General features: G+C 42.6%; 2 protein-coding genes across 5 annotated transcripts in view; one reads left to right on the top strand and one right to left on the bottom strand.

The window, feature by feature from the left end:
• Positions 1 to 9,331, bottom strand: part of LOC123514788 (atrial natriuretic peptide receptor 1-like) — a 491,631-nt gene extending 482,300 nt beyond the window's left edge. For all 4 annotated transcript variants that reach the window (XM_045272955.1, XM_045272962.1, XM_045272960.1 and 1 more), the window contains exon 1: positions 9,165 to 9,331. The gene's annotated coding sequence lies outside the window, so the exon portion shown is untranslated. The remainder of the gene's footprint in view (positions 1 to 9,164) is intronic.
• Positions 9,332 to 13,810: 4,479 nt separating this feature from the next.
• Positions 13,811 to 20,536, top strand: LOC123514986 (cilia- and flagella-associated protein 157-like). The gene is made up of 8 exons (XM_045273293.1): positions 13,811 to 13,954; positions 14,667 to 14,797; positions 14,979 to 15,069; positions 15,917 to 16,102; positions 17,644 to 17,886; positions 18,512 to 18,679; positions 19,090 to 19,272; positions 19,717 to 20,536. The coding sequence occupies exons 1-8, from the start codon at positions 13,817 to 13,819 to the stop codon at positions 19,984 to 19,986; spliced, it is 1,410 nt and encodes a 469-aa protein (XP_045129228.1). The 5' UTR covers positions 13,811 to 13,816; the 3' UTR covers positions 19,987 to 20,536.
• The last annotated feature ends 593 nt before the right edge of the window (positions 20,537 to 21,129 follow it).

Here is a 21,129-nt window from a genome sequence, read left to right as displayed (position 1 = left end):
TGATTATAAAGAGGGTTACTTATCCCGAGATTTTAAAGTGAACAGGAAGGATATGGGCAGGTCACCGCCACCACCGACTGGATGAAAGCCAGCACTGCGTCTACAAGTATACTTAATGGTTTGGTTAGCAAGAAGCATTCAGAAGCTCTTGAAAATATTAATTAACTGTTAACAGCATCACTAGCTACCACGTCACCTCATGCCTGTAAATATAAACTACAATTTCTGATAACCTTTAAGACGTAGCTGAGAGGAAAAGACCTTGAAGCATGGAAAAAAGTCCGTTCAGTGAGAGTAATTCATGTTTTGAAGAATGTTGATGGCAGTGCAGAGGACACCACGCACAGTGGGCAGCGAGGCCATCTTGACACTTTTTTCCCAAGATCCCATTTGTTATTATTCATAGCATCCCTGCGTGTGTTCCTTGCACAGGGTCACCAAGGACACAGCATAGCCAGAGGTGAACTTCTCGTTAGATGTGTTGTGAGAGACCGAAGCGAGTGTTTTGATGCCTTACTTGTCCAGGTAAAAAGCGATACAAGTACAGTGTTCATCACTCCCACCAAGACGCAACGTGCGCTATTAATGAGTATTGTAAAAAAAAAAAAATAGTATATCTAGTCTGCTATGACATTATGAATAAAACTAATAACTAGCCAACAATAGCGACATGATAAAAACAAATTAATGAATTACGTCAAGAGAAAATAAACAACTGGTCTATAACAACGTCACAATAAAACAAATAAATAGCTTTCCCACAATGATGTCATCGTACAACAAGAATATCCAGCCTACAAGGAAATGACAATGAAATAAATGAATGTCTAGCTTACAATGACGTCACGAGGTGTGAAACCCAGCAAGAAATACATACTGTAATTACAATTCAGCTTCCGACAAGATAAATGGCTCAGCATAATTTCAAGGTTTCATCGCAGACCTCCTGACAACAGTGCTGCAGGTTCACTCTCTGCCAACACGCTGCTAGTGTGTGTGTGTGTGTGTGTGTGTGTGTGTGTGTGTGTGTGTGTGTGTGTGTGTGTGTGTGTGTGTGTGTGTTTACAAATGTACCATATAAGTAGACATGTGTATAGCTACATACAGGCAGGTTGATCTAGAGTTCTAGACCAACAAACACTGATTTCATCGGGTAAACAAAGCGACTCGCTGACAAACAGACACGTACAAATACATAGAGATTATGAAAAAAACTAAAGTAAATGTGAATATTATGTAGATATGGAAAGATATGGACAGATAGATATAAATTAGAATGGATCTGCATGGTAAATGTCAAACAGTGACTTTGCTTTACTGACTGCAGGCGGAGTATGGCGGGAATATGATGGTGGCAAGTGAAAGAGCTCAGAGTCAGAATAGTCTGCGGCACGTTCATTTGTGAAAAGCGAGTATCTCTTGTGGCTACGGTGATCCTGAATTAACAATTCAATCTTCTGCCTCTGTATCTCCATTCAGTAGCAAATATCTCGAGTATTTCATGAATCTGCACTGCCCATTCCCGCCACTATCCCTCCAGGGCCAGGCTCATTCATGGACGCCTACTATATTAGTGTTGGATGGCCGGGATAGACTGGCTTGCAACGCAGTACTTTAGACCTTCAGTACTACAAGATACACACAGTCAAGTTAATATTCACATACACTTTACTCCATCCAGTCCTTATCCACCAATATTCCTGACGTCTTGTCCTGAACCCAGCATCAAAGACACGTGACAATACAAGTAGCGTGTTCGAAGCAGTGCACGATACTGACACTGCAACATGGCCCAGGTGAGAAAGATAAGCAAGATGATGGACAGTCGTGGAAGAAACGCGCACGAATATGCACCCTGTTTGTCCTGGGAGAAAGGGAACAAGGACTGAGGCTTCCCATGTTCTTTCCTTGGTATCGTGGGGAAAGAAATGTAGCCTACAAGTAATACAGCTAAAGAAACCACCAGGAAATGAAAATACTAAAGCTGAACTGTACCCCTCAAAGCTACGTCTCTTTAGTCACCCATACTTTCAATTCATGTTAAATATCTTGGCATGAAGATTCTACAAATAATTTAACAGCATAAACGTGAAAATAAAACGACGAAGGGAACAAGCAGCTTATGGGGATTACTAAAACTGAACTATACCAGCATATATGTCTCTCCTGCTTTAAATAACGGTGAAAATCTTGACGTGAGCCTCCTGTACTGTAAGGGTAGAGAGATTTCACACCTTGTATTTACCTGGCGGCGTTAGACAAGGTTTCATCAGGTAAGTCACGCTCATGTAGCCCGTCCCGTCTCTGCCCACCGTTGTCAGATGCGAAGTCACAGGTATTACTTTTTTACACCAACTCAAACTGCTAATCATCCACTACTACTTCTCTTATCATTTTCTTGAAGTCTTCACTGTAGATTTTATTTTCATTGTTTCATTTAATCTAATTAGTTAGTTTGTTTATATTTATTCATTTGTTCGTCTGCTTATTCATTTATCTATTCATGTGTGTATTTCCATTTCTATTCCCTTGTTAACTTGTCTATTAATTTTTTTATTTATTTGTTAATTTGCTCCATTCGTTCATTCATTCATTTACTTATCTACTTATCTATCTATTCATTCACCTATCCAGCTCATTTTCTTCGTCACGTGACTGGAGAATGATACTGAAGTGGCCCCGGCAGTGACAGTGAGGCGGGAGGAGTGAGAGGAACAATACAGGAAGTGACGCGATGCCCCGCTACACGATCCGGCTCACCCATGGATAAATGACACTTCTGTATACACAAACCTCCCTTCAGGACACACAAACTTTCCCTCCAGTGTAACCCTTCAATGGTTCTTTCCCGCGCTACTTGAGATGGTTGTTACTACTCGCGTGTTCATTATTATTATTATCATTAGTATAGTAGTAGTAGTAGTAGTAGTAGTAGTAGTAGTAGTAGTAGTAGTAGTAGCAGTAGTAGTAGTAGTAGTAGTAGTAGTAGTAGTAGTAGTAGTAGTAGTAGTAGTAGCAGCAGTAGCAGTAGTAGTAGTAGTAGTAGCAGTAGTAGTAGTAGTAGTTGTAGTAGTGGTAGTGGTGGTGGTGGTGATGGCGATAGTATTAGTAGCAGAAGTAGTAGTAGTAGTAGTAGTAGTAGTAGTAGTAGTAGTAGTAGTAGTAGTAGTAGTAGTAGAAGTAGAAGTAGTAGTAGTAGCAGTAGCAGTAGCAGTAACAGTAGCAGTAGTAGTAGCAGCAGTACCATTATTACTTTCACTTTGACTACTTATCATCAACATCACCACCACCACCACCACGATCACCACCATCATCACCATTAATAACTATACTCCTATGATCCTTCCCCTTATCTTTTTTTTTCTTTATTATCACTGGCGTCATTATCGTTAAGGGCAAGGGTAAAGGGAACGGCGCCTGAACTACAATGCAAGGGTCGTCGCCGCCGCCGTCATCAAGGTTACTCTTTAAAGGGGGAGAGGTGGGCACGTCAGTCGCTTTAAGGTCTGTCTTCAAACTGCAGGCGGGCGAGCGAGCGAGTGAGGCAGGAAAAGGAGCGCCACCAGATAAGGAAAGTTACGAAAGAGAGCAAAAAAAAAGATAAAAGAAAAACAAAAGATTGAGACACCGGTGCATTTCTGTCTCGAATATTCAGCTGGTTCACTTATTTCTAGGTAAGGTCTTCTGAAAACTGTTCTCTCATATTTCTTTTCTTTCTTTCTTTCACGTCTGTTACGGTTTCTTTCTCGACTCTGGTGTGATTTTATTTGTCTGGTAATTGTGTGTGTGTGTGTGTGTGTGTGTGTGTGTGTGTGTGTGTGTGTGTGTGTGTGTGTGTGTGTGTGTGTGTGTGTGTAGTAGTAGTAGTAGTAGTAGTAGTAGTAGTAGTAGTAGTAGTAGTAGTAGTAGTAGTAGCAGCAGCAGCAGCAGCAATAGCAGCAGCAGCAGTAGCAGGAGCAGTAGCAGTAGTAGTAGTAGTAGAAGCAGTAGTAGTAGTAGTAGTAGTAGTAGTAGTAGTAGTAGTAGTAGTAGTAGTAGTAGTAGTAGTAGTAGTAGTAGTAGTAGTAGTAGAAGTAGAAGTAGTAGCACCAGCAGTAGTAGACAAGGAGATAAAGGGAGAGGAGGCAGAGTGGCAGTAACAACCCAGGCTTCACTGGTCCTATCACTTCGCCAAGAAGTTCACGACTTTCTAAACTCGCACACTAACCAGACATCTCTCCCCCATGAACCACGCAGCTGCACTACATAAGCCTTTCTTTCTATGCATCCCCACTCTAACTTTGTCCATCTCCGTAACGCAGGAATTGACCATTATCCCAACTCCCTCTTTCCTTCTAGTGGCAAGTCCACCAACCCGGCGCCTTTCCTCGTATTCCCACCTCTGAACAGCTTTAGTTTCCTGCACAGGGGAGTATTAAGAATCCCTAAGAAGTAAAGTGACTTGCCTTTTATCTTCCCACTTCAAAGGAACAACATTTAGCAGGATTTTTCCCCTTCAGTCCTTCATCATACCATTTATTTCACAGACTTTGCTCAACCACTACCAGAACTACAATGAGCTTACTAAAATCCGGGTGTTCAATTATGCATTTTTACTAAGCATTGTTCCTATTTTTCCTATATTTTCGTTTTTTACTTCATACAGCCTCACCAATATAACTACAACATGTTACAATTATTATCAGTGTATTGTAAAGGGAAACAATTAGGGACAACTGTAGCTAGGATAACAAGGAAACTTTTACTAAGGATGAGAACGTAAGCCAAAAGAACACCAGGTAAAGAATGGCTAAGCTGTGGGAGTGCAGAGAGAGTGGAGTCGACGTTCCTAATCATAACAAATATTTCACATCCACTGGTCAGTATATATTTTTAAAGAGAGACCATTGGGAACGACTATATGAAACTGGATGAAAAGAACACAAGTAAAAAAAAGACTGACTAAAGATGGGGATGAAAGTTTAATAGAGAGGGACTGGGCGTGGCAGGGAGGAACAAAGCCAAGACAAAACGTACTGCAATAGGGAAGAAAATGAAAGAAGAAAGTAGGTCCCCTGAGCCGAAGACGAAAGGAGCCGATGAGGAAGAGGAAAATAGTGAGGTTGAAAAGGATATACCGAAGATGAAAGAGGCCACGTTCAGGTGGTTGAAGGAAGAGATCGCAAAAGGGAAACAAAAAAGGAGGAGAAGGAGGGAAGAGAAAAAGATGAGGAATTGTGATATCTAGAGTGAAGGAGAGTGAATCTGTGAAGAAGCACCGCGACACGAGAAGGCTCCAACAAGAGGAAGAAACGAACACTAGGAGAGAGAAAAGACTATCAGAAGGGACCAAAAGAAATAAGGAAAACCGAAAGGTACAAGAGCTGAAGGTAAAAAAAAGAGAGAGAGAGAGAGAGAGAGAGAGAGAGAGAGAGAGAGAGAGAGAGAGAGAGAGAGAGAGAGAGAGAGAGAGAGAGAGAGAGAGAGAGAGAGAGAGAGAGAGAGAGAGAGAGAGGACAAGTGAGTGAGAGAAAAAAATGCTAGAGTGAGTGAAGCTAGGGAAAAAAAAGGAATGAAACAAGAGAGAAAAGTAGAATGGAGGTTTGTAAAGAAAGACTGAGGGTGAAAAACTATATTTGTGTTGAGATGAAAGGAAAGACAGTTCCCAAGGGAGACTGGGAGAGGAAAAGACGCACCATTTAGGGTTTTAGTCGGAGAAAGAGAGAGAGAGAGAGAGAGAGAGAGAGAGAGAGAGAGAGAGAGAGAGAGAGAGAGAGAGAGAGAGTGTGTGTGTGTGTGTGTGTGTGTGTGTGTGTGTGTGTGTGTGTGTGTGTGTGTGTGTGTGTGTGTGTGTGTGTGTGTGTGTGTGGTGTCGAAAACGAAGGGACAAAAAATAATTAAACATCGAGTGTAGGAGAAAAACAAGAGACTTCTGGGAAAGGCCATCACGTCAAGGCATCTGAAGAGAGGGAGGGAAGGAAGGAAAAGAAAAGAAAAAAAAAAAAAGACAGAGAGAGAAAAAAATACTGGAAAAACAAATAAAGTGAGCCATCTGGTCGGGTTGCGGGCGGGGAGGAGGAGTAGGAGGAGGAGGAGGAGGAGGAGGAGGAGGAGGAGGAGGAGGAGGAGGAGGAGGAGGAGGAGACGTGGGGCGCTGGTGAAGGTGTAGGATATCGGAAGGTGGGCGGCGAGCGTGAACATACACAAACCTACGTATATTATCATGTTGTTATTTGTGACTCCACGGTAAGGCTCATACTCTGAAATATTGATGCACCTCACCTCCACTACCTTAAAAAAGCCTCTATTTGAAGTTGTATGCATTTTTTTAGGCGTTTCTATGTGTCTTGTGGTAGATTAAAAAGACTTCTACATTATTAGCAGCAGAAACGCTCGTAAGAATCCGTCAAATGATCGCTGTGGCCATTACAAACATTTCTGCCGAGAGAGCAAATACGTTTCTGAATACAGGCGTGAGTCTTAAGATATAAATAGGACTCTGAGAATTATTGACGAACAAAGGATCACTCGTTCTTATTCTCTTCTACTTTTAGGGTATTTCTATTTCATTCTTTATTTCTTGATTGTGCTAGACATGGATGTTCTTTGCGTCAGTAGAGGGAGAAGTAGCACTGTCTTGTATCTCTTTATATCAGCTTTTATAAATTCGTTCCCTCACACCTTTACTCAGCGTTCAATTACACATTTGCATTAACTTGTAGTCATTATTACAACCCTTTCATTGCCAAATAATGCTCCTCATAATCACCAACTTTTTATCTACATACTACAGTCCTTTAAACTCTTGTCCTTCAAACAGAAATACAGAATTAACCTCTTTTCTTTCTTCTTCTTCCTCTTTTTATTGTGCGTGTTCACGGAAACAATCACAGTGCTATGAATGTTCGCAAAGGATGACCATGGATAAGAAAAAAAAAAAAAGACCTAACATTGGCTATTGTGAAGGTATGGCGAGGAAAGTAAACCAGACTGATCAGATGAAAACGTACTGCTTGTTTACGACTTTTTTTTTTTTTTTGTAGCAGAGCAAATCAAGTCTCGTATTTTCCCAGTAATTTCGTACACAGAACTCCAGAGACAACAGAAAACAATCATCCAATCATCTATCTCCCTTTACGTTCACTTCATTTCTCCATTTCTTTCCTGCCATTGTTATCATCATAATATACACATTTGTATTATCAACAGGTATCTTCACTGGTTTGTATTTTCCTTTCACGTCCTACAACGATCTCCCAGCACACTCAAAATCCAGGGAGCGTCTTGGCCAGCCCTTCATTGTTTAAAAAAAAATAAAGGTTCCCAGCCACCCCGCGTTTGAATCACCGGTGCAGGAACGCTTTGTGGTGTATCCAGTCAAGCGACGCTGACGCCCTTACGCCCCACTACCAGCGTCAAGGAGGCATACGACTCGCGCCCAGTGGCATCGAGTAGCGGAGGAAGAGAAATGGAAGACGAAGTAACGCTGATGTATGACAGAATTGTGAAGGCTGATGATGATGACGTATACCAACCTAACTTAATCTAATGTGATCTGTATCAACTCAACATAACCTAACCTAACATTTAAAAGACAAAGCAGAATAAACCTTATAACCACGAGGGTTGTAAGGCTTATATTCAACTGACGTATACCAATCCAACTTAATGAGACCTAAATCAACCCAAGCTGACCTTACTTATGGGTGGAAAAGTAGGTTAAAAGTGAAAGGTTATGTTCAAATCATATATAACTCAGCTTAGAATTATTACAAGCTGAACGTTTGCGAGGGTAGCGTTACTAAGAACGTTTAAGTTTAATGTGTTGAGAGAGAGAGAGAGAGAGAGAGAGAGAGAGAGAGAGAGAGAGAGAGAGAGAGAGAGAGAGAGACGTTCAGAAACACGATACATCACGTAAGGAGTTAATGGCACCAAGACATAAGAAGATACAGCTGAAAGTATGCTGACGATATATCACAGGAAATTCTGAGCGATATACTTGCTGCGGTGAGCCAACAGTAAGCAGGCGGCGGATGAGTGAGCGTAACCCAGGCATGGAGGACTGAAGGACGGAGGCGAGGCAAAGGACAGGCCTAGTTTCTGCTAGTTAAAGTTATTGACATTCTTGTTTATCTTTCTATCTATGCATTACTACTACTACTACTACTACCACTACTGCTGCTGCTACTACTACTACTACTACTACTACTACTACTACTACTACTACTACTACTACTACTACTACTACTACTACTACTACTACTACTACTACTACTACTACTACTACTACTACTACTACTACTACTACTACTACTACTACTACTACTAATAATAATAATAATAATAATAATAATAATAATAATAATAATAATAATAATAATAATAATAATAATAATAATAATAATAATAATAATAATAATAATAATAGTAATAATAACAATAATAATAATAATAATGCTACTAATACTAATACTAATATCAAAACTAATTCTATTGTTGCATGGTTTATGAATGATATGTTTTCATATTCCGTTCACGATTTAGAGAGTTCCTCATTTAAGTGTGCGTGTGCGTGTGTGTGTGTGTGTGTGTGTGTTAGAGAGAGAGAGAGAGAGAGAGAGAGAGAGAGAGAGAGAGAGAGAGACGCTTCAGGCTTTGCAGTAATATATTTGATATTCAACATTTGCATTAAACATTTTTTCGCTTCTGTTATCAATAAAATTTACACACACACACACACACACACACACACACAGTAATGTAATAGTGGAATAGATTGTCTCTGATGATTTTTGTTTCTGTGAAAAAGTACCGTGTTGCAGTTTACAAAGTGACTTGTACAGGGAACCCTATACACCCTTGTCTTCTTCAGCAGAACACGATGGCACTCAGCACAACCCAAGGCTGGCAGAGGATCCCGCTGGTAAACAAGTCGCCACGCAGCGAGCGAAGACAGCTCGCACGGGTACTTAGATGCTCAAGTACCTGTTGCCCATGACTTGTTGATTTTGTGGCGGTAACTGTGCATCGTGAGTAGCTGCTACGGTACCATCATGACTGGGCTGCTCCGTGCAAGCAGGGAATAGCCTGCGACCACTAGTGACTGAGTACTGCATCCACTCTGACGCGACTAAGTCCATAAACCGAGTATTTTATTATCGTTCTACTTTCAAGGAACAACTTACTCTTATATTAGACACATACGCCTCACAGATTCAGAAGACAATCGCTAAGCTTATTCTGTGAGGGCGGGCACGGCGGGCACCAAGCAACGGCCGGCACTGAATGAGGACGAGGGTGCCAGTGAGTGCCGAGCAGACAGGCAGCGGCACCGGACCATCCTCTCAGGACGCACTGCAGAACTAGACTCCAGTGCCAGACCTTCACACACCCTCCCTCTCCTCCCTCCACCAGCCCCGCCTGCGCACTCACGATCACGCTCACTCACGCGGAGACTCGCTCATGTGTCAAGCTCGCCGTGTGCTGTGGCTGGAAGAGTGGTCGCGGTGGATGCTGTGGTGATGTGCCGTTAAGATGTGTGATATAAGAGTTTGTGCAGAGAATATACAATGCATGGAAGGAAAACCAGTGGCCTAGAGAGCATGCGAGTGAGTCTGGGTGTGGGTGAAGGCTGACTGGATTTGAATCACTGGCATTTTCTTACACTGCTTACATGTGTGTGTGTGTGTGTGTGTGTGTGTGTGTGTGTGTGTGTGTGTGTGTGTGTGTTATCAAAAAGAAGCAACTTTGGGAACTTCAATAAAACAAAAAGGTGGAAGAATCAAAATTCAACACGCGGTTTGTCTAGCAACTGAAGTACTTCGGTCAGTCCACTTTTGTCAGTTACGTGCTCAACCGATAGAGAGACATTTTTCACTCAAATTCTCAACAAAGCACGAAATAATACTATTCTTAGAAAGACTATATCTACATAGTTGATAGAAACACTTGCTCGTTCTCTTGTCTCACTGGCGCGTGTTACGTGTTGTATTGTTAACATTAGGAAGGAAGACTAAATGACTAAATGATCTTAAGACCTGTGATAGATAACTTGGAGAACATTGGTAATTTGGCAAGCAAAGTGCAGCCCAGCAGCAGCAGCAGCAAGAGTATAGCGGCAGTAGTACAATGCTATCGACATTACTGAACACACCTTGACAGATTCTCATCCCTTCCCTTAGAACGGAGATGACAATCACGAGGCTAAGGTCAAAGACATAGGAGATGACGAGATGGACAATGGAGAGATAAGGAGAACGAAAATATTAAGAAAAATCACTGAGGAAAACGTAACACTCAGATCAAATTGAGAAAAGATAAGAGAATCTAAATGCACACAAGCGCTGTCTTTTCGTCCTCTGTCCATTCCTCTCCCTCCCCTTAGCGTCCCACGTATCCTCACATCGCAGCCTGAGGATTTAGCTTGCCAACAAGGATTCAGCGCTTAACGTCTTGACTGGGTACACGTCGCGCGGAAGAGAAGTTATCAAACAATCTGCGTGATTACACTCGTCACACCACAACCTCCGCCATCGCGCAGCCTACCACGGGACACACCACCATTGCCACCCGTCTTTCTTTCTACTCGTGATAATTATTAGCGCTTATCTCCGAGTGGTGGCCATGACTGCATTTCTTTCCCTGACAAGACTGGATTGGTAACTAAAACACATTGCTCACTATTAGTTGCTGAGAATCTAATCTGTACTGAATGTGTAACTGAAACTAGAGGAAACAGCATACGGTGAAGTGAAATATAAATTAAGAAAGTTTACCAAAATGGGAAAATGTCTGAAATATACAACGATGACAAAGTTGAGAAACACATCAGATTAGGCTACATAAAAGCCTGGAAATAAAGGAAATAAAATGGCTCGGAATTCGAAAGAATCAAAATAAAATGTCCAAAGATAGAAGAACAATATTATGATACGATTATCTACATAAAAAGAAAGATGTATGTATATCACAAGAAGGAGATAATAAATTAATGAATAAATAAGACAGAAAAAAGATGGCAATTTAACACAAAATAACGTGTTGAGGCCAAAACACAATCATGATTTATCCAGTGACTGCTGAACTTACTTTCAACTCGACCAGACTCGAGGGACGGACACAGGCGGAGAGGACCTCACCCTCAGGACGTAAGATGTGCTGGTATATTCTGAAGAGACTACGCAAAAAGTAAAGGATAGGAAGACTCAAACTCACTCGCGCCTCACTAATGACGCAGCTACAGTATATGGCTGAGGAGGGAAAAGAGCTCACCGTGCTTCGAATCGTAGTGAAACGCTGATTCGTCTCAGTTTTGAAGCGGACTCTATTATTTATTTCCATCGGTTCTCCTTGTGATTTCTACAAGTTCAGGTGTCTCTCTAGAAGTTATTATGACCGCAGTCTGCATTTCACTCACACTTCATCGTCGGATGAATGTTTATCAATATGATCATGTTGGGCGTTTCGTGCTTCTGATTTAGAATGAAACAGTTTCACTCAGGTATACAGTATAGTACCAACAGTAGGAAGAGGCAATCGAAAGTCATAGTGTTCTGCGCTACTTTACAAAAATTAGATTCATGACTCTGTGCGTCTCTGACTGAACAAATAATGAGTATGTGCCGTTGAATGACTCGAATCAGTTGTTCCATCTCTGCTTGTAAGACTGAATAGAGTAGAATTACTGCAAGTTATGGAAAAATGTTAAGCGTGTATTCCTATGAAAATATGACATAACCAGTTATTTAATGCATGTATATATCTGTGTTTTGTGTACACATCTCCGCTTTATTGGTATATGATTAACGATCAAAACCCCGCTATCCTTTTAACAGTGTGTGTGTGTGTGTGTGTGTGTGTGTGTGTGTGTGTGTGTGTGTGTGTGTGTGTGTGTGTGTGTCTATGTGTGTGTGAGAGAGCGTGTGTGTGTGAGAGAGCGTGTGTGTGTGTGTGTGTGATGCAGTCCCTTTAGATACCCATGGCTCCTGCTCCTACTGATATTGGTGGTGGTGATGCTGGTGGTGTCGTGCTCCTCATGTGCTGTACGTATCCAACACCAAGGGTGTCACCAAGGGCAGAATCGTAGGGCGTTACTAAGGGTATTACTAAGGGCAATATTTTAGGAAGTCACAATGGACGTTACCAAGAGCGTCACCAAGAGTGGCATCGTACGGCACCATCACCCCACAGTCTCTCTCTCTCTCTCTCTCTCTCTCTCTCTCTCTCTCTCTCTCTCTCTCTCTCTCTCTCTCTCTTCACAAGGGGCAGCCACGTGCAAGCAGAAACGTGACTCCAATGTTAGTTTAGTGTTCGCTGACTGTGTATACAACCATGTGATGCGAGGAGCAATTCCTGATCGTCTTGGACCTCCCCTGCTACTGGGAACGATTACTCGGTCCCTTAATTATATTCTGATACATTCCTTAATCGCTGTAGCATATGGCGCCATCGTTAGCTGGAAAACTTAAACAAAACAAAATAAAAATCAAGACCGTCCCGTGAGCAAGATGATTATCGCGACCAGGTCGTCGGTCGCCATAGCAACGTGTAAACAATTTTGATACTTGCTACCAGACTCACTCGGCTCCCTCATCCCACGTATTTAGCTCCAGGCCAGACAGGTGAGTAGACTGCATCTACAAGATAGCGGGAGTAGGAAAGAGACACACACTTAACACCTGAGAAGGTAACTTAAAGAATCCTGAACCTCTCACATGAGTCAAATCTTATTAATCAAATTTAGAACATACCTGGTTGTGTAATTAACAAAAAACGTAATCCTAAAAAACCGAGAATCCTAACAAAAGAGTATTGGCCTAAAAGACTGAACAGCTGGGGATCGAACCCAAAAAAGACACTCAAGCTATGTGACTCATAAGCAATAAAGTCGTAACGATCGCGGCGGCCGAGGAGGAGTTTGGTCACCTTGACTCTGCCTGGCTTGATCCTGCATGGCATAGCACATTCCTGGAAGACTCTGGACCAGCCGCATTCAGTCAGATACACTTAAAAGTCTTCATAGTATCGACTGTTTTTCCACTCCAATTACTCAGTATTAATGTACTCCATAAACTAATTAGGATCTGTTTATCTAAAGTTGATGCTGTAATACAACACTTCCTTGTGATAGCATAGCCATGACTGTGGGAATCATGAAGTGCGATGGGTAACACTGGTTTGAGAAGGAAGGTTGAGTGAAGATTTCTAAACGTATTCAAAAGGAGATCCATAATACTTTGAAGGTGTGATTTTTCAAAGCTTAGTACTGAAGGAAAAGAATGAAGACCAAATTGCTCCTACGTCGCTCTCCGGAAAGAGTGAATAGGCAAGGATACAAATCAGTTTAACCAATTTCATCACATGACTACCTTGATGTTTTCACAAAAAGAAAAAAAAATTCAAATTCTTAAAAGGTTGGAAAGCTAGAATCAAGCAATTCCAACAATATAGTCACGTAAATTGCAATGAATCTAAGCCAGTCTTTCAAGACAGTGAAATGTAATCATGTTCGTCCTTCACTGAGACTTTTAAACGACCTGTTTTCTTTTATCTTTTTTGACGTTCCCGTGCCAAGAAAAGGCCACAGCCGCAGCAACCGGAGCCTCGCTGGAGCAGCACGCTCAAAACAACGACTGCCGTGCTGATGTGTAACGTCGTGTGCACACAAAGGAGGAAAATTCAATATCCTTCACTAACCTGATTTATTATTAACCAGAGAGAGAGAGAGAGAGAGAGAGAGAGAGAGAGAGAGTACATAATATCATATACACTACATTATTATGAGTATGTATGTTAATACAAACACTTTCTCTTATTCCATCCTAGAAGTGAAGAAAGGATGGCACCGAAAGGCGGAAAAAAAGGCGGCAAGAAGAAGGGAGGCAAGAAGAAGGATAAAGGAGAGGAAGAGGAAGAAGGAGAGCAGAAGGAAGCCATTTCAGAACTGGACAAGCATTTTTACCTCAACCAGATACACGTGAGTGGGTATTGGTGATGGTGGTGGTGATGGTGGTACTGATGATGATGATGGTTGTAAATCTGTGATTGTGGTGGTCATGTGTTGGTGGTAATGGTGGTAAACGTGTGGCAGTAGTGGTTATTGGTATGTGGTTTTGTGTCTGTGTTGATGGTGATGTGTTTATGTTGGTGGTGCTGGTAGTGATGTGTTTATGGTGTTGGTGGTGGTGATGGTGATGGTCGCAGCTGTGGCGGTGGGAATAGCGAGTGTGCAGTAACTATAGGAGTGTTGAGCCAGTAAAGGTGTTATGCAAAATACTCCACCGTCCTAACTCGTTTACGTCCCCTCAGCGAACAGGTGTTGTCAGTTCTTACCTGTAGCCGCGGCACACTCTCAGTAAAGAAAAAATATAATGGTGATAGTGACACCGATAGGAGAGTAAGATTAAGACTGTGGCATCAGTATGAGCAGTGTAGCGTTTAACAGTGGTAAAGAAGTCTTGAAAGCAGGAGTAAGCCAGCACTTTGATAACATATTAATGTTAACAGTTCTTTTCTTTCTTTTTTTTTCTTTATTACTTTGATTCAAAAACTTCTTTCAATATGAAGCTTAGTAATTTTTCCATATTTTTCATAGTACATAATTGTAGGCGGGAATATGTCTTTGTAAAAACTCACTTCACTTCCATACCACAGTCTGGCATCCCTGCCTTCCTCTATACTCTCGGCAGGGACTGGAGGTCAAGCTGAAGCGAGCCACCATCCGCTGCGAACAGCTGGTGGAGGCGGAAAGTCACGCCAGGAGCCAGTATGATCTTCTTATGCGAGACAAGACCGATGTGATCAACTTTCTCAAGGCCAGGTTAGCCTTGTTTCTTTCATTTAATATATTCCTTCTATCTTATGCCCTTTCACATGCATCCACAGTATCCTTCTTGTATTAATCCTTCACTTCAAGTGATGAATGTGTGAGATCGTATAGTAACCGAGAGCGGCGCAGCAACGTGAAGCACTGCTGACCCCCGCTGCCTGGCCCCTCGCAGGCTGTCCTCGACAAGCGACGAGGTGGAGGAGTTGCGGAGTCGTCTGGCTGGACTGGTGAAGGCGAAAGAGGCAGAGCAGCAGCAGTACGAGGTGAGGTTTATTCATGATTATATAATTGTTATTTTTCAGTGACCTTAAAAAGACAGTTATATATGTAAACTTATTCCACCATTTCAAAATAAAAAGAATTCGCAAATAGACATTATCAGCATCGCAAGGCTATGACGAAGGTCAAACTATTAACTACACAAAACAGCGTCGACATGACTTGTTGTACATTAGTGTCTTTTTACGAACAGATGGATGTTAGTAAGTCGGCTCCCTTCTTCGACGTTACAAGGTGGACGTTACAAGGTCTCAGCGTACTACAATGGCTCATCAGTACTTGTTAATCATAATCACATCAGTTATACACGCAGTGTTTCGACAATTAACAGCTGCTAGGGGTTCAGAAATCCGCCACGAGGCAATGTCACCTATGCTAATGACACAAACCACATGTGTATGGAGGTAACACATTCCAGATGTTCAGTCATTAAATAGTGAGTTTCCTTACTGTCCAGAGAACGAAGAGAGTGATCACCTCGTGATATAATGCCGTTGTACAATAACAGCTGTTTTGGTAGAAGAAAAAAGCAGACGTTTACCTATCTTTCTCTCAATAAATTTGTTCATCTGTTACCTATCTCTCCAACCATTTACGTATGTATGTATCTATCTACCTATCTATTTACCTATTTATATGCCTGTCTATCTACCTGTATGTCTGTCTATCCATCTATACATCAATTATCTATCTGCTTTATCTATTTACTTAGCTCGCCGCCTACCCGAGTGCGTGCCTCCCTAACACGGCATTGTATGACCTCGCTATTGCGACTCAGAAATCCAATTAGTCATTTAATCCTCTCCTTATTCCCTTCCCTCCCCACCACAGGAGCGGCTGGCCACCCTCGCCAAGGACGCCGAGAACACCCGATTGGACCTCAACGACAAGATCATTGCACTGACCCGCAAGCTGGAGAGCCTCGAGGAGTTCCGGCAGCACAAGGAGGAGTTGGAGGGCAAGCTGTCGGGCCTGGAGGAGGAGCTTGCCACCAGCAGAGAGGAACACAAGGAAAAGGTGAAGAGTACTAGTTTCCTTACGTAGGTATTCTGAAATGATTCGCTCTCTCACCATAATTACTTTCCAAGGCCACAGAGATAATCAACCAGGTTCTCAAGAATATTTGTTCACATGAAAGGTAGAAAGTTTAATACAAAGTACTATACCGTCCCATATCTTAAATGAATATTGCAGACTGTGACAGCTTGAAATTGAAAAAAAAAGTGTATTGTACTGCTCTTAATGCATGACAAAATAACGTCATTTCAAATTCCCTGGTAACCCACAGCTTATTTTCGTATTTCTTGAAAAAATATCGTGTGGCCACGGTGTTCACATCTTGGAAGCAGAAACCTTGGTTCATGATAAGGGAAACCCTAGCGAGTGGTGCAGGATCGACTTTGTCACGCCCATGAGAGAGTTCTGACTATTTCTGACATGAAGTAGGCGACCGTAAGGCGAAGAACACTGAGTAGCGGACAAGACTTGTTAACAGTATTGAGGTTGTCGTCACAAGTCTTTGACCATAGTTTACAAGGAGAACGCTTCTCTTTTGTGTGAAATAAATTGATAATGTTATTAAATTAGAAATTAATATGTACTGAAGGAGAGTCATCTTGCCAAAGAGGGAGCCTCCCTCACACATGACCTGGTCTGGCCCTGGGTGGTGGGAGGGCAGTGCCTAGAGGCAGGTATGGCGAGGAAGTTTAGCATCGGGAAATGAAGTGTAAGTGTGGTGAGACCAGAAAGACACTCTTTGAAAGGGAGGCTTTAATCTCCTGCCACTCTGAGATTGCGAGGGTAACCCTGTTAGAGATGTTGGATCTTAATTAGTCCCCCTCGCACTCCACGGTTGTCGGTGGGGCGCAGAGACCCAGCAATTCCTGTCACTACGGGAAACGTTTGCTGCACCATATGTAACTATATCACTTTTCAGAGAGCCAATATTGCATCATATAGGTGTGGAACAGACTCGTAACCTTTAAAAAGTTATTTCTACATTCATAGATATTTTGTTTCCATGTCCTCATTTTATCCTCTTTATCGTGTCAGTACTAATTCTGTGTTGAGAGCCCCCGTAATGCCTGCTGCAGCTATCTAACATCTCATTAGCAAAGAAAACATATATACTACGTAATAAAAATCATCGCAAGAGAGGCTGTGGTTGATATCTGAGACCTATCTTATTGACTGAAAGGACAAGTGTACGGCACCCTTACCCTCTTATTAGAAGTCTAGTCGTTGACGCTTCCATCATTAGGCACGAGAACCCTTGATGAGCCGCTGGAGTATCGGGAAAGACTTGACGTCGGCGTCCTCCTCACTTGATGTACGTTCATCACCTTCACCGAAGCTTCTGACAAATCCATCAGTTCAGCTTCTGGCACCAGTAAAATTGTACAAAGGTAGTGATATTTACTTCGCTGATCTAGGCGATGCAATTTGCCCTCCATGCAAGTGCTCGTTATCCCCTACACACACACACACACACACACACACACACACACACACACACACACACATTCAGTAAAATTCACTAATAAAAATGCCTTCCTCAGGTGAGTTACCTGGAGAGGGCGTCGCTGGTGGAGGCGGCTGCCCAGCGAGCAGAACTAGAAGCCCGCATCACCAGGATCACGGAGGACCTGCGCCGCGCCGCCCAGACAGAGATGCACTCCACCACGCGCCGCGCCCTGCAGGAGAACGAGGCCCTCACCCGTCAGCTGGAGGTATTCCGCTCCCGCATCACCGCCCTCAGGACAGACAACAATAATCTGAGGGACGCGCTCTCCGACTCACAGGTGAATCAAGCATCCGGAGCTAAATACATGCATGAGTAAGGTCCTGATGTGTGCCTTTTCTCTCATTAAGATACTCGTTACACATGATGCAGTAAAGTAATGGTAATGAAATTCTTGTCAAATATTCTGCGGCTCAATATGATACAGTTTATTTTTTTAAGAAAGTATTTTTTTTTCGTTCTTGATTATTTTCAACAATAAAGACTGTATGTTTCCCGTACAATATCTATGCAACAGGTTTGATGTATGGCCCTTCATCCAGAGCAAAGCTTCCCAGTGATCCTCATGCAGACAGTAATTTCCAATCGTCCTAATGTTCATCAGTTGTACGCGATCGCACTCTCGACATTTAACTTAATCACAAGGATCTTGAAAACAAAATATAAAACATCATATAACTGAGGTCATATCTATATTTACGTTTCTTTAAATTTCTGATCTTAATGACCTTATTTTTTACTTTATTCTATTTATTTTTTTCTTTCTTCGCTTTTTTTTTTATTGAAGTTTACATACTGAAGCTTTTCCGGTAAGTCTATCATGCTCGTAGCTCCCAAGTGAACCTCCTGTAGAACCTTGAGTACATTCACTGCACAGTTCTTTCACTTCCGTGTTCTCGTGACAGGTGCGTGAGGGTCTGCTGCAGGACACGGTGAGGCAGGTAACGGCCCGGGGGGAACGGCGCGCCAGGCTGTTGCAGGCAGTCACCGAGAAGGCTGAGGAGCAGGCCCGCGTGTGGAGGGACTACCATCGCCTGGCTCGGGACAACACCCAGCTTCGCCGTGACCTACAGGCCAGTGCAGGACTACACACCATACACACTTAATGAATAAGCAGGCATTTATCTCTGTATAGGCCTTTCGAGGAGGAAGGCCTTAAAAAGTTATATATAGGAATCGCTCCTCTTACTTTTACAGCGTTGATAGGATGAAGATATCTTTTAGTGATATCGTAAGGAATCATTACCTTTAGAATTATAAGATAAGAGCGAATAAGAACCATTTGTGACATGCGAGTTACGTTCCCCGCCTTTTCCATGTTCACAGTTTATTGAGCAGTAGGTGACGTGTTGGCTCACAGCATTGCTTAGCAGACTGTATGACTGTCCTGTCTCAAGACTCGACCCGAACCTTAGCATTGGTAATTACATCACACTAACCATTATTCAGGACGATGGTCGTTAATTCTGTCATTTTATTGTAGGCTGTTCAAAGTGAAGTTGACAGCGCCACTCAGACAGCATGTGATCTGCGACAACGTATGGTGGAGAAGGACGTGGCGCTGGAGCTGACAGCCTGCCACCTTCGTCAGCAGGAAGCAGCTCGCTCCACCTTGCAGGAGGCCATCACGTCGGCCTTGTCTCTGCTGCATCAGGCTGCCTTCCAGGTGTGTAGCAGACACCTGCATCTCAACATCTCCCCTTCTCATGGTCTGTGCAGAATGATTAAGCATCACATGACAATCGTACCCATAATTATGTACTCAAAATATTACATGGGATCTTCCATCCGGCGCCTCGCTAATTGTACGCTGCATTATGTGCCTGTTTCTATATTCATTCCTTCCTATAACTTAAATTCCTTCAATAAAGAGATTTCAAAACACTTATCCTCCCATTTCGGATGATCCTTTAGGCCTTCCTTTAGGGATTGGCACTCTCAGTGGGCTCCCCTCCCTAGACTCTCTCTCTCTCTCTCTCTCTCTCTCTCTCTCTCTCTCTTACCCTTTTCTAGTGTTTTTATCACATAGAAGTGTTGTATCTCATAAGTAATTATCACAGTGAATTTTGCACGTCACTGCGTACGTATTAATTTCCTCCATTTTGTACAGAGTGAGACGACGAAGGAAGTAGAGGCCACAGGTGCCATCCTGCAGCAACTGGTTACGCTGCTCACCTCAGCAGAGCAAGCTCAGCTGTATGCCACAACCGAGCCTGCACATCCGTCCCCACCTACAGTGGCTCAAGGCGGTGGTGGGCGTGATGACGATGTTCAGAAAGAGGGTCGTCGGGAAGGCAGTGGGCAAGTCCAGTACCATGCCGGGGACTTGGGTCTGCTGCCGCGCCCCTCACGTAAGGCGAGATCCACCACACCGGACTAGTGACCGACCATCCATACGCATAAAATCAGAGCCAATACCAGCCGTTATTGACTACATGAAGGATGTTCCGCTGTGTTCATCTCCACCCAGCAACCAACCACCGTGCACCTCTCTGGGTACGGGAGGTAGCGTGAAGCCTAGCATGTTGCGTCGTCATAGATGGTTAACAGTACCACATTTTCACGGATGGATGACAATACTGTACTATCGAGTCATAAAAGGTTTACGTTTAAATTAAAAGAGGGAAAGTTGTTTGTTTCAGCAGTTCGCTTCCTTTCATATTTATTAATTTCTTTTTTTTTTTCCTTTTCTTTTTCTTTCACTTACTTGTGCCAAATAATACCTGATTATTTTGCCAAACATTCTGAACTGGGTGAGTTGACGGATGCTCAACACGCTTCAGTGACCGAGTCTTCTACTTATATACAGTGCTTTCTTTTCTCTCTCGTACGTCAGCGACAGAGTCAAGATGATCAAACCTCAGACCATCAGTTAATGTATTTACGTGCTTGTGAAACTCTAACCTTTTTTTTCTTATTATTATATTGAGTTTGTGAGTCTCTCTCTCTCTCTCTCTCTCTCTCTCTCTCTCTCTCTCTCTCTCTCTCTCTCTCTCTCTCTCTCTCTGTGTGTGTGTGTGTGTGTGTGTGTGTGTGTGTGTGTGTGTTCTCACTGATTTCTATAAATTTATCATTAGCTTTTTAAGTTTGCTCCATAAGAGAGAGAGAGAGAGAGAGAGAGAGAGAGAGAGAGAGAGAGTGGAGGAAGACTCAAACTCATTATAATAAGCTCGTAATTCTTTAAAAGTTGTCTTGGAAATACTAATCACTTTTTCCAGAGACTGTTAAAAATAGCAGAGATAAGACGCAGAAATATTTGAGAATACCTCCTGGCTTTAGTAAATTCTGGAACTCCCTGCCTGCTTCTGTATTTCCTTCTTCCTATGTATTGACTTGCAAGGGTTAAAAGGAATCTACCTACCTACCTACCTACCTACCTACGCATACATTTACGGATAGAGATGATCGCTATACATAGGTGTCTATGCTTTATATAAAGACTGTTGCGTGTACACCTATTAGCTTCTTGTAATTTCCCTTGTGTTCTTATGTTGAAATCAAAAGTAAGACAGGTAAGAGAGAT

The sequence above is a fragment of the Portunus trituberculatus genome, chromosome 38 (genome assembly GCF_017591435.1).
Source record: "Portunus trituberculatus isolate SZX2019 chromosome 38, ASM1759143v1, whole genome shotgun sequence".
In the NCBI taxonomy this organism is placed as follows: domain Eukaryota; kingdom Metazoa; phylum Arthropoda; class Malacostraca; order Decapoda; family Portunidae; genus Portunus; species Portunus trituberculatus.
Note: the sequence above shows the minus strand (reverse complement) of the source record. Positions and strands in the feature narration are given on the sequence as shown.

What these genes read in the sequence shown, in the direction of transcription:
- LOC123514986 (XM_045273293.1), top strand. Translation starts at nt 13,817, where the DNA reads ATGGCACCGAAAGGCGGAAAAAAAGGCGGCAAGAAGAAGGGAGGCAAG. An exon ending in TTTACCTCAACCAGATACAC is followed by an intron (nt 13,955 to 14,666) that starts GTGAGTGGGTAT and finishes TACTCTCGGCAG; the next exon opens with GGACTGGAGGTCAAGCTGAA. An exon ending in ACGCGCTCTCCGACTCACAG is followed by an intron (nt 17,887 to 18,511) that starts GTGAATCAAGCA and finishes TTCTCGTGACAG; the next exon opens with GTGCGTGAGGGTCTGCTGCA.